The sequence below is a fragment of the Lynx rufus genome, unplaced genomic scaffold, assembly GCF_022079265.1.
Source record: "Lynx rufus isolate CCGP_SWC_20201006 ecotype Redwood Valley unplaced genomic scaffold, mLynRuf1.p SCAF_7, whole genome shotgun sequence".
Lineage (NCBI taxonomy): Eukaryota > Metazoa > Chordata > Mammalia > Carnivora > Felidae > Lynx > Lynx rufus.
Window position 1 is genome coordinate 114,920,028 of NW_025814889.1, and position 16,686 is coordinate 114,936,713.

Below are 16,686 nucleotides of genomic sequence, written 5' to 3' on the forward strand. Positions count from 1 at the left end.
CTGAACATCGTCCAAGTGGAAAACTTGTTTGGCATTCCATTGTAAAAATTTTACTGTTCTCTCGTTGATGGGTCGTAAAGGTCATCTCTCAGTTTATATTTTATACACTTCCCACTTCCTAACTTGGGGTTTAAAGGAACTTCCTGCCAGTCAGGTGTTACCTGCCATTACTCTCCCAAATGGATATTTGTCTTACTAGATACCATTCTCATGATGTCATGCTATGGTTGTCTTATTTATTGCCATTTCTGTTCCTCTGTAGATTTTGTTTCTTAATAATTTTCAAGTTCTTCTAGACTTTATTCTGTTAAGTACTCTGCTATAACATGCTGCAGATAACTTTATGTACTACCATCACTTAGCTGTTTTAGAAGGGTAAATGGCTAGTCACCTTGTCCACCATTGTATTTCCCCAAAATACTGTTTGCCCAAGACCAACTTAAGAATCCTCATGTAAAAGTTCCATTCAAACCTCATTTGGCTTTTGACTAGGACTATTGCGGGGGGGGGGGGGGGGGGGAGCCTGGCATCTTCCAATACTGTCTTCACACTGGGATACAAGAATTCTCTGCAGGTACCTCTACGCTGAACTTCGTAGACAAACCCTAAACCCTAGTCGAGTTTATTACTCTCCACAAAATGGTTGAAAGCGGGAATGCCCTACAGTGGATTCTGTCTCAAATGAAGTCTCCAGCTAACACTTTGTCTAAGTTCTTGGTGTTTATCAGAAGCTGTGCAATAATCGGCATCTGCTTTATTCCCAGCATTGTTGCTTATACAGCACAGAGTAAGTTTGCCCTCAAGAAGCTTATAGTCCAGTGGAGTAGAGATAAGTGACTTATCTAGGTGTTTACATAAGTTCCTAAAACGTCTTTCAAGGTGTTACTTAAGCAACATTTTATTTAATAATGCAACCCCCCCCCAGTACTTAGCAACATTTTATGTGGAGCTATAAAAAAAAAAAAAAAAAAAAAACTGGTTGAAAATGATCTCCCTGGTGCTACCTTTCCCCCTGACTTTTAATACCTTCCTGACTAGTGCCATTGGCTAAACAGCAGTAAAGTGAGAAGGCCCCTAAGGCCTGTCTTATTATTAGCATTGCATTATACAAAGACCCAAATTTATTCAAAGGCTCAATTGTCTTTTTGCCAGATGCCAGTCTTAATTTCTCTACTTTGCTATGATTCCAACTAATTATGAGCCCCAAAGCTACTCTTACCAGTATATGGAATACTAACTACCCCCTGGAGATACTTCCTGGTTATTAAAACACCAATGCCAGTATTGTAAACCTGGTGTTCTCAAAAATTTTCTTAATGTTTGAGAGAGGAGAGCAGGGAAAAGGGCAGAGAACGGAGGAAGAGAATCCCAAGCAGAATCCAGAGACCATGACCTGAGCTGAAATCAAGAGTCAGGCACTTAACTGAGTCACCCAGGTGCCTGTTTTTCTCAATTTTTAATAAAACTCATTCCTTTAAAGAATTAAAATGAAGTTAAAAGAATACTTGGACCATTAATGTGTATCAAGAACCTTAAAAACATATCTCTTGATCAAATTATTACACTAGGAATCCAACTTCTGTCCAAGAATGTCGACAAAGATTTCTGTACCAAGATTAGGCAACTAAAGTGAGACATGGAAATAACATACTCATGCCTAAAGGGGCAATGGTTAACTAATAATATGTCTATGTAATGAAATATTATGCAGACATAAATGACAATGCGGGTCAGGTAAGGATCTGTGCATGTAAATCAGTATAGCCTTCTGGAGAACAGCTGAGTAGTACCTATCAAAATTTTAAATGCATATGAACCTTTCACCCAACAGCTCCACTTCTGGGAATCTAGTCAACAGAAATAGACAAGATGCACAAAATATGATTAAAGATGCATATTGCAGACTTTGTTAAACTGACATCAATTTAAATGTGCAAATGGGGGGGCTCCTAGGTGGTTCAGTTAAATGTCCAACTTCAGCTCAGGTCATGATCTCATGGTCTGAGTTCGAGCCCTATGTCGGACTCTGTGCTGACAAGCTCAGAGCCTTCTTTGGATTCTTTCTCTTTCTCTCTCTCTCTCTCTCTCTCTCCCCCTCTCTCTCTATGCCCCTCCCCCACTCATTCTCCCTCTCCCTCAAAAATATCCATTAAAGAAATTTTAATGTGCAAACGGGATTAAATTAGGATCAACAGATACTATACGGATACCAAGGAAATACAGTGCCACAGTGTAAACATTCAAGAACACATTTCAAAAAGCACAACTATTCAGCATTACCTGCTTAAAGGTCACTGTTTTAAAAACCCAGATTTATTTAAAAACCAGTAGAATTTTAATTTTAAAATTAGCATTCCAAGAAATTTTAAATGTGAAAATGTTCAATAATCTTGCATGAAAAAACTAGGTTTGATAAATGCTCAATCTGTATATAAATTTTATCAAAATATGTACATATTAACAGCAAAAGGGGAAAAAGAAACCTGTACCATCTTTGTTACTGGAACAACAGTAACGTATCACTTTTTAGAGGAGGAGGGGGTTGGAGAGAGACAACATTTGGTTCTAATACAACAGCAGTGAATAATCAGTCACTGCCTAGTGTGAGGCGCGAGTAACTCGGCCTACAGGCCAAACCTAGACCCCACCTATTTTGGTACAGCTTGCAAACTCGGTTTTTTTGTTGTTTCCCACAATTTCAGTAGTTGAAAATATTTTGTGACATGTGAAAATTAACGTTATATCACAGCATATAGCATGTCCAATCATTTAAAATGGTCTATGGATGCTTTCTCACAACAATGGCAGAGGTGAGTAATTTGGTTGGACAGACCTATGGCCATAAAGCCCCCAATATTTTCTTGTAGAGGGAAAAAACGGATTGTAAGACTCTGGTCCTTCTTCATTCCCTTGGTTACTCACAGTCCTAATGCTTTCTGCCAAAACAAGGAAAACAGCACCAAGTTCAAATCTAGTGCAACCAATCTACCATGTCTAAACTGCTTTTCTCAGGTCTTGAGTAGTCTACTCTTGAATTCAAGCCAGAATACTTTGTTTACTTATGGGGGTGGGGGTGGGGGCACAAAAAAGGGAAGGGGGAGAGAGAGAAAATCCCAAGCAGGCTCTGGGCTGTCAGTGCAGAGCCTGACGTGGGGCTCAATCTCAGAATCCGTGCAACCATGACCTGAACCAAAATCAAGAGTTGGACGTTTGATGGACTGAGCTCCCCAGGTGCCCCAATCATGGAACCATTTCATGGAATATGGCGGGTGAGAATGGATCAGAGTATGCAAAAAGGAAACCTGCTAGTCACTCTACATGGCAGGAAGATGAGGTGAGGTTATCAATCTTTTCTGATTTCTAAGACCTGTTTTACCCCATAGATAACAAATGATTAGCAAGGGAGAAGTGTTAAAAGCTCCTTAATGAACACGATGAAATGAACTTTTAAATGAAAATGAGACTCAGTTGCTGCTCTGCTACAAGAGACAATAAGCAAGGTCTAAATATTCAAGCAATTAGTCTATTACAACCTATCAGACCCTTGAAACAATTACATCAAATCAGGAGAGGCTTGGCAGTGTAGCAAGTCTACATTCAGACAACTGAAACACCACACCCAAAGGCACAGATGAAAGAAGACCAGCTGAAGGCCAAAGTTGTAACTGGGAAGGAAGACCTGAGCTCTTCACGCTGAGCTCTACACTTAACAGGAAAACTGTAGCCCAACTTCTAGTTTTGCAGCCAGGGGAAATTTACCCAATTTGTAGTAAGCTGTAGCAAAGCTAACCCTTGGAAGAAATCCTCCCAATTTCCAACATCAATGAGAAATGGAATTAACACATGGGAGTATGGCCAAAGTATCAAACAAAGTATCATCAGTCTGGGTGGAAGATTACAGGTTTTTATTCTTTATATTTTTTTCAAGTTATTACATTCAACAAGTTTTGCTTTTGTGATCATCAAATCATTTAAAAAATAACCCCCCAATATAATTCCTTAAACTAAGCAGCATGCTAAATAGCTAAATGTTATTACCCCCAGCCCAAAAATACATTATTCCAATGAAATATTACATTTTCCTTAAATAGGCTGATGAATTAGCTGCCCTATAATCATGGCATTTCAATTGTTTTTTGGCCAGCTTTGCGAGATAAGGCTACTTTTCTAAACCTTTGCTGCTGCAACTAACAAAAATCGATATGGCTAGCATAGCCAAGAGATTCCTGAATCATCAAATAGAAAAATAATGCCAATTCCTAGGACACCAATAGTTCCATTTAGCTAAAATTGTTTATGATGTCTTGCAGAATACCAGATTTCCTCCCCTATTCTCCTTGAACAGTGCTAAACTATACAGCACCTGTAACTATCCTGGCTTGTATTTAAGCTTATTTTAAATTACTTCTGTAGGGGGCAGGGCAGGGAATAAAATAAAATGCTTCTGCAATTTTGTATTGCAGTATGTTCTTGGTCTAGAGCAGGGTTTAAGTTCTATACACTTCAGATCTAAGATCTTATCAGGCAGGACTAAGAATAACTAGTGTGGAAACAATAAAGCAGTACAACAAAACAAATGGGGGCGCCTGGGTGGCGCAGTCGGTTAAGCGTCCGACTTCAGCCAGGTCACGATCTCGCGGTCCGTGAGTTCGAGCCCCGCGTCAGGCTCTGGGCTGATGGCTCGGAGCCTGGAGCCTGTTTCCAATTCTGTGTCTCCCTCTCTCTCTGCCTCTCCCCCGTTCATGCTCTGTCTCTCTTTGTCCCAAAAAAAATAAATAAATGTTGGAAAAAAAAAAAAAATTAAAAAAAAAAATCAAATAAAAAAACATAAAAGCTCTTATGAATGCCTCAGGATTTCAGAAAAGCTCCTCCTAACAGGCAGAATCGATTTTTAAGAAGCCACTTACATATTCAGATTCTTTTCTTCTCCCCCAGGACTTTGCACATGCTGTTCCTCCTGCCTGGAGGTGTTCATCTGGCTTGAATCCAGAAGAGCAGACCTTCCCCAGTACTTCCTTTCCCTTCTCCAGGCAAAGTTGGAACTGCTGTTTGTCCGTGCCCCTGCCCCATCAGAAGGTCCAAAAGGGAAAGCCCCATGCCTATCTCATTCACCTAATCATCCCCAAGTAGTACAGTGTTGGATGCATATTAAGCTTCTGTCAAATTAACGGTTTCCTTAAGCTTAGGAGTCACAAAATGAAAGGCTTACAAGGGAAGAGGAAGAAGACTACATGAAGGGGCAAGCGGGCTGGAAGGGGACTCTAACCAACTGGAGAGTCACTGGATGAGAAAAGAATGACAAGCTCTTTGTTAGGGCGGCTGCTGCTCAGCTCCTCCCAGACGGTGCTGTGCACAAAGGCTGGTCATGTCTGCAGTAGCCAGATGTTCAGATCATTCAGGTCACCAAAACTCTGGGTTTTCACGTGCATCTCCTGACTTTTAAAAACGTTAGCACTGAATTCAAAATATTTTAACCAAACACATTGTGTGGGCCAAGGAAAACAGGCCCAAAAGCCAGATGTAGGTGCCGGTTTTTGAAATCTACCCTGGCCTTCCCAAGCCTTTTTAATCCTAAGCAAGTTCAATCAACAAACTGTCTCCTTTCATCTCACTGCTTAAGTCTTATCAAAACAATGGGGACTCTTAGCAAAATTACAAAGGGAAAAACATGATGCCATGAAATCAGGAATTTATATGTTAGAAACAAAAACAGAATTATTCCATTTCAGTGCTTCTAGAACTCTAATTCACCAGACATCAGAGTCCTATTCTAGACATATTTTTATGGTACAATGGCTTTAAATTTGGAATTTTATGACATACTAATCACTATGTGATACTAGCTATCATCACGAGCAGGGTCACCTGCATTAAAATAAAGCTGCTCTCTACTGAACTGCCTGAGTGTTGGTTTCGGCCCCAGAATGAGATTCAGTTTCCTTAGTTGCAAGACACCCTCTGTACAAGCACAAGAATTGTGATAAATGATAACTGCTCCTAAGAGCTTTAAATTTACAACATTAAGGTTACGAACAATTTTATTCTGAATTAAACTAACATTTGTTTCCAAGCAATGCATTTTATTTGGAAGGATACCAGTTACCAGTCATCAAAACCTTTTGTTATGTTGAAAATGTAATTTTAATAGATAATTCTTCATCTTACATAGGAGCACAATAAAATACACCACATTCTGAAGAAACTCCAGAAGTTATGAGAATAAAGAGTAGGGGAAATTCAGATGGGCTACAATATCCATTACCTTAAATTGCAAGAGACAAAGGTTCCAACCCGCAGGTTAACATTTACATACTTAGGACTGGCTACACTGATGACTTAAAAATAACAAGGATCAGAAATTAGATATGGAAACGGGTGGGAAAGAACAGTTTTTCTGAGGGGAGGAACTCTGTCAATGCAGAAAAAATTACTTAATATCAAACAATAGCTCCCAGAGCAAATACTGAAGGATGAAAGTAAGAATCATGAACTGAGGATTTGATGCTCACAAAGGAAGAAACCTTTCGGATGACACTTATGCAAGCTGTTGCTTGAGATCTGCTCGTCAGGTCTACAAGGAAGACTCATAAATGCCTCAGCAAACCCCAAATGATTATCAGATTCGTGTTTCCTAATAGTATCATACACCAGTGGTTACACATGAAGTTTTCAGACAAAAACTAAGAAAAAGGTCATAACCAAAATGCCAAACAAATGTGGCACATGTGAGTCCTACACAAAGCCAGTCACAACGGCTGCTTTGCTGTGACTCTCCTGTACAGTAATTTTCAAACATCATGGCAAGACACCAATGATCATCCTAACTAATCAGACAACACAAACACATTTATTTCAAATTTCTAGGAGGTAAAAAAAATATCAGATACCAACGCTTTATGCATGCTCAGGGCCAGCTTATAAATACTCCATTCAGTGATATCTTAACACAAGTTTGTATTAGTGAAAAGAAACTGGCAAAATCCACCTCTTGTCATTCGACTTGTCAGATGGTGAAGACCAAAACAGAATGTTCCATCAGTTTTAATTTTTAAATACGATTGTCACATTGGGAAAATGAAACACAGTAAAATAAACTGTACAAAGGCAAAGTAGAATAACAAAAAATATTTTACTAAAACATAAGATTTACAGAAGTTTCCAGACAAGCCATACAAAATGGTCACAAGCTTTTTTTGAAGGAAGGATTCTACACTTGACAGCAAAGTCACAATGTTATTAGTGAGGGCTGTGATGTCTGTTTAATGTTCCCATTTTGGTTCAAACAATCAAGCTTGTCCATCTACAGCGTCTAAATAAAGTTAGACTTGGCTAGAGAGCATATTCTAAAGAACTGGTTAGCTGCTTTTACCCAATGCAATTAGATCACCATAAAAAGGGGGAAAGGAGCCCATAAAATTAAAACTACCTCTCACCCCCTCAAAAAAAATAATAAAGAGAAAACACCCACACCCCTGCAGCTAACCCTGACAACTACCTTCATTCACAGTGCTTTATACTTTAACCATCATTGGGGAAATGAATAAAAGCAGAGAGGGGCCACTGCTTTTAAACGTTTCACAACAATCCAGATGGTACTTCTAGCCTCTGCTCATGCTTTACAACAGTGAATCAGGACAAGACATAGATTTGCTAATGTGCATTTAATCACCAAAGGACTGAAGATGTCTGGGCTTTTATTCTGTAATGTTTCTAAGACTGTGTCCATTAAATGCAAACAAAAAAGGAAGAAGTCTTGGCAGAACAGGAGAAGTGATGCACACTTGATGATCAGATCGATTTTAAATATTATTCATGGCATATAGCCTAGTCCATGCTCTAGCTGTAGACAAAAACAAACATGCAATTATTATTTTACTTAGCTTCATGTTACTTTCCAAACTCTATAAAAATTAATTAGTATTAAGTTAAATTCATGCCATTTTTCTGTCATCTGGATCAGACAGAAAGCCTATATATGTCTAATTACAAAACACTACAATGGAATCCAGAAGTTCTACAGAATTCAACAGAATGAAAAGACTTGTCTCCTTTTGTCTCCTTCATTTCTAGATATATAATGCTCTCCACTAATTTTGTTAAAATCTGTAGCAGGAAGAAGCTCACTGATTTCAAACTCCCTAGCTCTAAAGTGACACATAGTTTTATTAATCAGATGAAATACAAAAGCAGCTCAAGGAGTTATAAAAAGCTTTCTGTTTTCTCTATGTACTGCTAGATAAGTAGCGCACACACGGTATTTGATACACCAGGTATAGGTTATACAAGAGTTGAAGAGCTCCCCCAATTACAGGCTGTCTTTAATTTGGGGGTCATGAAGCAGGCCGGAAGTTGGAGCTTAAACCTCCATTAAGAGGTGCTCATATACTAGAAGCGGGATCTGACTCCTCTCGATACGTATTTTTTTTTCTTTTTGCTAAGACTCTAAAAGAAGTTTTTTAAAAGGTAGTGTGTATTTGTTTTAAAAAGTGGAAGTGGTGTGAAGGAGAATGGATATTAAATACCTGTTTCTATGGCTTGGGCTTCGTTGGTCTTCCACTGCTCCGCTACATCATTTGCTAATGGATCATCTGGATTGGGAGCACTTAACAATGCCTGGATCGATAGCAGAACTGTGCGGATCTGCAGTGCTGGGGACCACTTATCTATGAAGGCAACAGGCCCAGAATGATCAAGCATGAAACAACAGCCACAGAACTACTGCATTTCATTCCCACAGACCTTTGTGGTCTTTATATAATAGGCAAGATTACAATGTTCAGATTCTCAACATGGAATGCTTAAGAGAAAAAGGAGAAATCTTACTTAATAGCATATATTAATAAAGGTAACACTTACCTTTCAAAATATCTAAACATATTCTTCCCAACTTGTCTACATTAGGATGATAAATTTTGGTCATGAAACGTACTTTAGGGGCTGCCATCGGGTATTCTTCTGGAAGGAATAGTTCAAGTTTAAAAGTCCCTCCCTCAAAGGGGGAATCCTGGGGGCCAGCAATGACCACATGAAAATAACGGGCGTTGCTCTCATCTGGTTCTGCTTTAATGCCAGGAACTGGTTCCGCCAGCAAACGCTGGGTTTCCTACAATAGAAAGACAATGCATTCATCAAACAAATGTCACTTTGCTGAACACCAAATTAAAAATTAAGAAGTTCACCTCTTGGAATTGGACTTAACAGAACCTCTCCAATCTCCTGATGGGTTTTTATTCATTTTATAAGACTATTTAAATCATCCCAATCAGCTGAATGCAAAAGCAAATGAATACTGATGACACATATACTCTGTAGCTACAAATATCTGAAAATATGTTGATAATAAAAATTAGGCTAATGAAACTGATTTTATATTAAGTTGAGAAGTGAGGAGAGGGGAGAGGGAGGAGAAAAAAGAAAATAACACTGGAATTATCACATAAGTAAAGGCAACTTGCTCTCTTTAAACTCCACTAAAACCAAGCTGTTTAAAAAGTAAAATTTGGGGCGCCTGGCTGGCTCAGTCAATGGAACAAGCAAACTCTTGATCTCGAGGTTGTAAGTTCAAGCCCCACACTGGGTGTGGCGATGACTCAAAAATAAAATCTTTTTAATAAATAAATAAAAAGTAAAATTAGTGTTAAAAGTCACTAAAAATCTTTCCCCTGAAAAACAGAAGGGAATGTAGTAGGGACAAGTGCCTAGGCACCTCAACAGGGCTAGAGAAATATGTACAACCCTGACGACGAACCCTTACACTGCTCCCCAACAATCAATCTTTAGTTCTCTTTTCCATCTTTCTCCCTCTCTCCTAAAGTACTCAAACATTCTCTCTCTTCAAGCCTCCAGCATCTTAATTCTCACCCTCACTTTTGGCTGAGAACTCTGCTTTCTATTTCACAAAAAAAGACACCTCCTTAAGTTCCCACCGTAGCATTTGTATACCCACCTTCAACTGCGTGCCCACGTGTTCTGCCTGTCCTCTTGTCACTGTCGATAAAACGGCCATCACTCTTGGCTAAGACTAACCTCTCCTCTAAAGAAAGCACTAGATCTTATCTCCTTTTTGCCTATTCAAGGGCATTGCTCTAGCATCTCTTTCCTCTCCTGAATCATCTTCCCTTCTTTATTGGATTTTTCCCAAACTGTACAAACTTGCTATAATTTCGCCCAATAAGAGGGGCAAATGACCTTGACCTCACTCTCCCCAGACCAGCTAATGCCCCACTGCTCAGCTGCTTGTTGAAAGTTATCTATGCTTGCTTGTCTCCAATTTCTCTCCTCCCCTCCTATCTTGAACACAACTCTCCAATCAGGGTCTAGCCACTAACCTACTTGTTGAGGTCAGCAGTGATTCCCGCACAGTTAAATCAAATGGACAATGCTTAATCTTCATCTTACTTGACCTAAATGGAACATCTTTTCTAGCTGGTCTGCCCTCCTCCTTGTTCCTTGCTCCTCACCCAGCTGCCATTAGCCATGTTCTCCTGTCTTCCTATTAGTCTGGCAGCAACCTCCATGTTGGTTCTTATCTCCCCAACACTGAAGTGCCCCAGGGCCCTGTCTTAGGGCTTCTCTACTACACACTTCCATAGTGACCCCATGTAGTCCAATGAATCTAAATACTAAATACACTCTGTATGATGCTTTGCCAAATTCATATCCGGCACAGATCTCTCCCCTGGATCACACTTCCTCCATCCATAAAGACCTGTTCAACAGCTCCTCTTGAATATCTGATAAGCACCAAACTTAGCATTCCCCACCCTCAACCTGCTCCTCCCTCAATGCCTCCTTTTTATCAGTTAACCATAAATCCATCCTTCCAACAGGATCAAACATTGTCCTTCATAACCCACCACATCTAACCTGATTGGCAGATTTTGTTGGCTTAAACATCAAAATATATCCATGACTGGACTACTTCTTACCACCCCACGGCCACACTTCTGATCCAAGCCACCATCAAGCTCTCACCTAGCATACTGCAATAGCCTAACTTTGTACTTCCTGCTTCTGACCGTGCTCCCCACTCCCTCCTGGGTCTGTATTTCACAGACTTTTCAAATTCCTTATAATGGCCCCCCAAGAAGAGGTTTTACGTGATCCCCTCACTCAGCCTACTCTTAACTCATCTTCAGCTGTGTTTTCCCCAACCTGCTTCCACCCTGGCACTTTGTTTCACCCAGAGTAGCTTCTTTGTAACTCTCCAACCTGCCATACTCCTCCCTCAAACAGCTCTGCACTTGCTCTTTTCCCCCAAATTTCTATCTGGTTTGTCTCTCAGCTCTGAAGATCTTCATGCAAATGTGTTTTCTCAGTGAAGCCTCCATAAGTGAAACTGCAAAACCCCATTCCACCCTAACCTCTACCCTCCCTCTATCCCTGTTCCCCTATTTTATCTCCACAGCACTACTAACATATTACATATCTAACTTATTTTGTTCAGACTGGAAGTGCCATAAAAGGAGATTTGTGCCTGTTTTATTTACTGCTATATCCTCAACATCTGGAACAGTGCCTGACACCACAGATGTTCAATAAATACTTGCTGAATTATGAATCTATTTGATGTCACAAAGAACAAGGAATAAACTATCAGAATTTCATCTTTAACATTAAAGCAGGGTTATTCAAAGCAGGATGTGCACATCAACTATCAGAATTTCATCTTTAACATTAAAGCAGGGTTATTCAAAGCAGGATGTGCACATCAGAGGAAGAAAACAAAAGGATCCATTCAGGCATAGGAAGAAATAATCTAACTTCTATTTATAAACAACTTACAAACAGCCAAAAAATGTTAACATGCAATAATGGAAATGGACAATACTGAGTACAATTTCATATATTAGTAATATATTTTCAACATTTTGAATAAGCATGTGCAATCAGAAGTTTCAGAACACTGCCATATCAACAGTTTTAGATATAAAAAATGAGAATACTGTATTTATGCTGCCTTCACTTCAGAAAACCCATACACCTTAATACCATTTCACTCTAAGCCTACAGTGCACATACTAAAAAAGATTACCTTTCATAATCATAAGATCCAGATAAAAAATTAAACCCTTTCCCAAATTGTGTTAATAAACTCATAGCCATTTAAAGTAATGCCTTAACCCAAAAACACCCTAGTCTCTAGTTAGAGACTAGGTTTTTGGTTTGTTTTTTTGTTTTTTGCTTTGTTTTAATCACGGCAATGCAAGGGCAAATGGGAAGCTGAAATGCTGTAAACTCAGGTTCAAAGTAAAACATGTTTAGAGCATTAAAAACATCTCAAGATACAATAATGAAGCCTCCCACTGTGGGAAGTCCTCCAACATGGAATCAGAACAAGAGGCCAGTCTTCATTTTTTGCAAAAAAGTGAAGATACTAAGGATGAAGAGTAAGAGTAAATAAAAGAATGAGAAAAAAAAAAAACGGATGGTAAAATTCCCTGAATTCTGGCCTCTCCTCACCTCCCTCCTCCTTTCGTTTTGTCCCAGGTCTTCGTATTTTTAGAAACCCATTAAGAGAGAGATTGGTAAAAAAAAGAAAAGGCTGGGGTCCAAGAGCCCCAAACCCCACTCCCTGGTTACACAAAGTAGTAGCAGCTCTATTCAAGACTATAAAAAGCTCCCGAAGGGCCTCCAAGATCATATCCCAAAATAGCCTCAAAATCACTCTTAGAACACACTGTCAGAGACTGCATTCCTTCCTCATCTTCAGTTCCTCCGCAAAATCAGAGGCTTTCTAAAGAATGTACATGTAAACATATCACACGGCCTGGTCAATTACAAGACTTCATCAGGGCACAATCTAGAATAAGCTTTTAGGTGTGGAAGACTTTTTCAAATAGTTTTTATATGCTCTCAAGTTCTCATAGATTTTGATATAATGAACAGATGCATAATTATTTGACTGTATGGCACTGATTTCCCAAACCCACAGCATAAATTATAGGAGGAAAAACAAATAAAATCCAAACCAAATGGAACAAGTCTCACCCACAGAAGTTAGAGTCCATTGTTTTCCCCAAAAAAGGCAAAATTGGGTAAGAAATAAAATCCTTCATATTACTTACTATTCACACATGGTAAACTATAAAACACCTCCTAGTTTTATACTATTTTTTTGGTAGAAAGACAGTGAAGTACACTGTGATTTCTTCAAGTCTGTAAGTAATGGGTTCAAATTCCTACCACACTGCTTACTTAACTACGATTTCTAAGCAAATAATTTACACTGCTCTGAGCCTCAGCTGCCTTATCTATATAATTAAGATTACCTCTCATGCAGAGTTGCTATGAAGATCAAAAAATATAATACTGCAGAAAGACTTAAACGAGATCCCATAAGGCGGCCATAGCCCTATACAACCAACTCAAAAAGAATGTTAAGAGCAAAGCACAATAACAAATCTTAAGATTTATTAAATAAGTTTGTTTCTAAAGAAAATAGAATAACCATTAGTTGCACTGTGACCTACTTGTTTAAAAGCAATCCTAGGACCCAATCCTAGGTAGCAACTGAGTTTAGGTCATACAGAACAAAAAGTACCCTAGACTATTTAGGGAATTAGTTACTAAAAAGTAGAAAAGGAAGTACATAAAAGTAGAGTATGAATTTAAGTGACAGTATGATTAAGTCTCAAGGAAACTCATTTTACAGAGGAAGTATAATAATTCATGCTGTAAATATTTTTTTCACCAATAAATACTTTAAGAAGGAATTAAGTAACATCAAATTGATCTGATCATCAATAGATCTACTGGGACTTGAAGAGCAAATCCCAGAATTATACACCACAGTAAACTGTAACACTTGACAGTCTGTCAACTAAATCCCACGAACTAGGTTTTTTCCCCCCGTTAAAGTTCAGTAATGCTTGTGCTCACTATAGCAATGGAAGGTCTTATACGTTTTTTAAGGCAATGATTGAATAATGTACAGTAAAATTCTAGATAATAAACAGAGTTCTTAGAAAAAGAGTGGTAATGTGCATATGAGAAAAGTTAACTTTCTCTATACACTTCCAACATACATCTACAGCACTCAGGTTTTCCCCTATTTAGAATATTCTCTGAAACACAAAATGCAATGTATTACTCATAATGCCAATTGTAGACATTTTAGATCATCTCACCCAAGAACCATCTGACTATCCTGGACAATATTATCAATTTTGTTATCACAATTAGTCTTAGAAAAACTGACAGATGCCTCAGTGATACCTACTGTCTATTCCAACTTCTGTTAACTACATCTTTAAGCAATTCTAAAGTATTAACAAACAAGGGCTCCTTTTTTGGGATTACTGATAAAGCAAAAGCCAACTTATCATTATATACACAATTGTAAACTACTTAAGGGTATTTACAACATCACCCCCTACAAGTGGGCATTTAAAAAAACGTTACCAACATTTTTGAATGTCATGCCCCTAACATTTTATACATGAGCCAGGTGGTTTTTACTGACAATTTTGGTTAACACAATGAATTTTAGGAATGCAAACTATCTCCTTATAGTAGAATTGACTGTGTTTATTCTGGTGGGGATTATAAACAGAGCCAAAGTTGTGCTCAATTTCCCTACTACACTTCCCTACAAATCCTAAAGTCAGCTAGAGGTATGTACAGCATGAAAAGAATGGTCGATGAATGTTTTCCCTACAGCAGTGCTGCCCAACAGAAATATGAGCTGCAAATATACTACTAAATTAAATTCTCCACTAGTCACTTTAAAAAGTAAAAAGAGGGGCGCCTGGGTGGCGCAGTCGGTTAAGCGTCCGACTTCAGCCAGGTCACGATCTCGCGGTCCGTGAGTTCGAGCCCCGCGTCAGGCTCTGGGCTGATGGCTCAGCCTGGAGCCTGTTTCTGATTCTGTGTCTCCCTCTCTCTCTGCCCCTCCCCTGTTCATGCTCTGTCTCTCTCTGTCCCAAAAATAAATAAACATTGAAAAAAAAAATTTAAAAAAAAGTAAAAAGAAACAGGTAAAATTAATATTGTAGTTAACAATATATCCAAATAGCATCATTTCAACACATAATCAACATAAAAATAATTGGGGCGCCTGGGTGGCTCAGTCGGTTAAGCATGACTCTTGGTTTTGGCTCAGGTCACAATCTCATGGTTCATGGGTTTGACCCCCGCATTGGGCTTTGCACTGAAGGTGCAGAGCCTGCCTGGGGTTCTGTCTCCATCTCTCTCTCTGCCCCTCCACCGTGCACGCACTCTCTGTCTCTCTCAAAATAAATAAACTTTAAGATATATATATAATTAATATTTTACAATCTTTTTCATATAATGTCTTCAAAATCCAGTAATTTAGATTTGTAATACATATCAATTCAAATTAGCCATAGTTCAACTGCTCAATAGTCACATGGGGATACTGAACAGGAAACTGAAAACACAAGACAGTCCTGTTAGAATGATGTTACTTACAGGTTATTAAACTAATTTTATTTCATACAGTGAGTAAAATCTGGTAGAGAAAAGCATCACTTCTCCCCCTCCAAAAATTCTACACAAAAAGTAATGTCAGACCATTGGAATCACTAATAACAGGAATGTGGGTGTTAGTTTGTTACAGTCACAAGATTGTGCTTGAAAATAATGATTTGCAGCAATTTCGAAAAAACCTAGATGCATAAAAATTAATTCAAACAAGGTAACTGCATGAGGAAATTAAGGGTCAATCCCTGAGAAATAATTTTAATTTTTACAGTCCACACTACCCCCTAGTGGATGAAAGACCTCACTTACCTATTCCAACACCTTTTCCTTCACAAATGGCTCATAAATTATTTTACTGTAATTCACTAAGTTTTTAAAAAATGCTTATCCTAAAGTCAGATGAGAAAAAAGATTCTCAAGGCATACCCTCCACCTTCCTCTTTTTCTCCCTCTACTCCCACACACATCAACCTCACAATTTCCTTCTCTGAAAAGAAGGAAAAACTGGTAGAAGCTGTTTCAAAGGCTCTAGGTATCAAGGACTACATCTTAGAGTTCAGACCAAGGTACCCCTTTAATGAAAAGTTTTTTTCCAGTTGGACTGGTAAGTAGCAGGAAGTGCAGTTAACCCGTGAACAACACAGGAGTTAGGGGCATCAGCCCCCAGCATGGTTGAAAATCCACATTTAACTTGTGACTCCCCCAAAACTTAACTACTAACAGCCTGCTGTTGACCAGAAGCCTTACCTGTAACAGTAAATTAACACAAATTTTACGTATTATATGCTGCATTCTTACATTAAATCAAGCTAGAGAAAAGAAAATGTTAAGAAAATCATAAGGAAGAGAGAGTACATTTACAGTACTGTACTGAATTTATCAAAACAAAAAGATCCACGTATGAGTGGACTCACGTGTCAATGGACCAGCACAGTTCAAACCTGTGTTAAGGGTCAACTGTACTCTGTATTCAACTTGGAGTAATAACCAAAAGATGGGACGGAATGACCTGGGCTAGAAGCTCTAGTTTTTTCTCCCCAAGACTATATCAATAATTTGACTTTACCAAAATTCTGTTAAATTCAGCAAAAAGGAACAGAGATGTGGAAGCCAGAGAAGGATTTCTGAAAAACTAAGTACAGTCAACCAACTTGTTTCTCTGGTTTGAATTAGTCTGGAAGCCTCTTCCCTGTACTTCAGTTTCCTGGGCATTTATACCATTCCTCTTACTATAGCTAGGAC

The 16,686-nt window shown here is 38.7% G+C and overlaps 1 protein-coding gene across 1 annotated transcript in view; it reads right to left on the reverse strand.

Moving 5' to 3' along the window:
- Positions 1–7,110: 7,110 nt before the first annotated feature.
- The window catches only part of UBE2N (ubiquitin conjugating enzyme E2 N), a 36,405-nt gene continuing 26,829 nt past the window's right edge, over positions 7,111–16,686 (reverse strand). The window contains exons 2-4 of the mRNA XM_047066627.1: positions 8,857–9,103; positions 8,523–8,663; positions 7,111–7,840 (exon numbers count right to left, since the gene is read on the reverse strand). Of these exons, the coding sequence (XP_046922583.1) occupies positions 7,800–7,840; positions 8,523–8,663; positions 8,857–9,103 (429 nt within the window). The 3' untranslated portion in view covers positions 7,111–7,799. The remainder of the gene's footprint in view (positions 7,841–8,522; positions 8,664–8,856; positions 9,104–16,686) is intronic.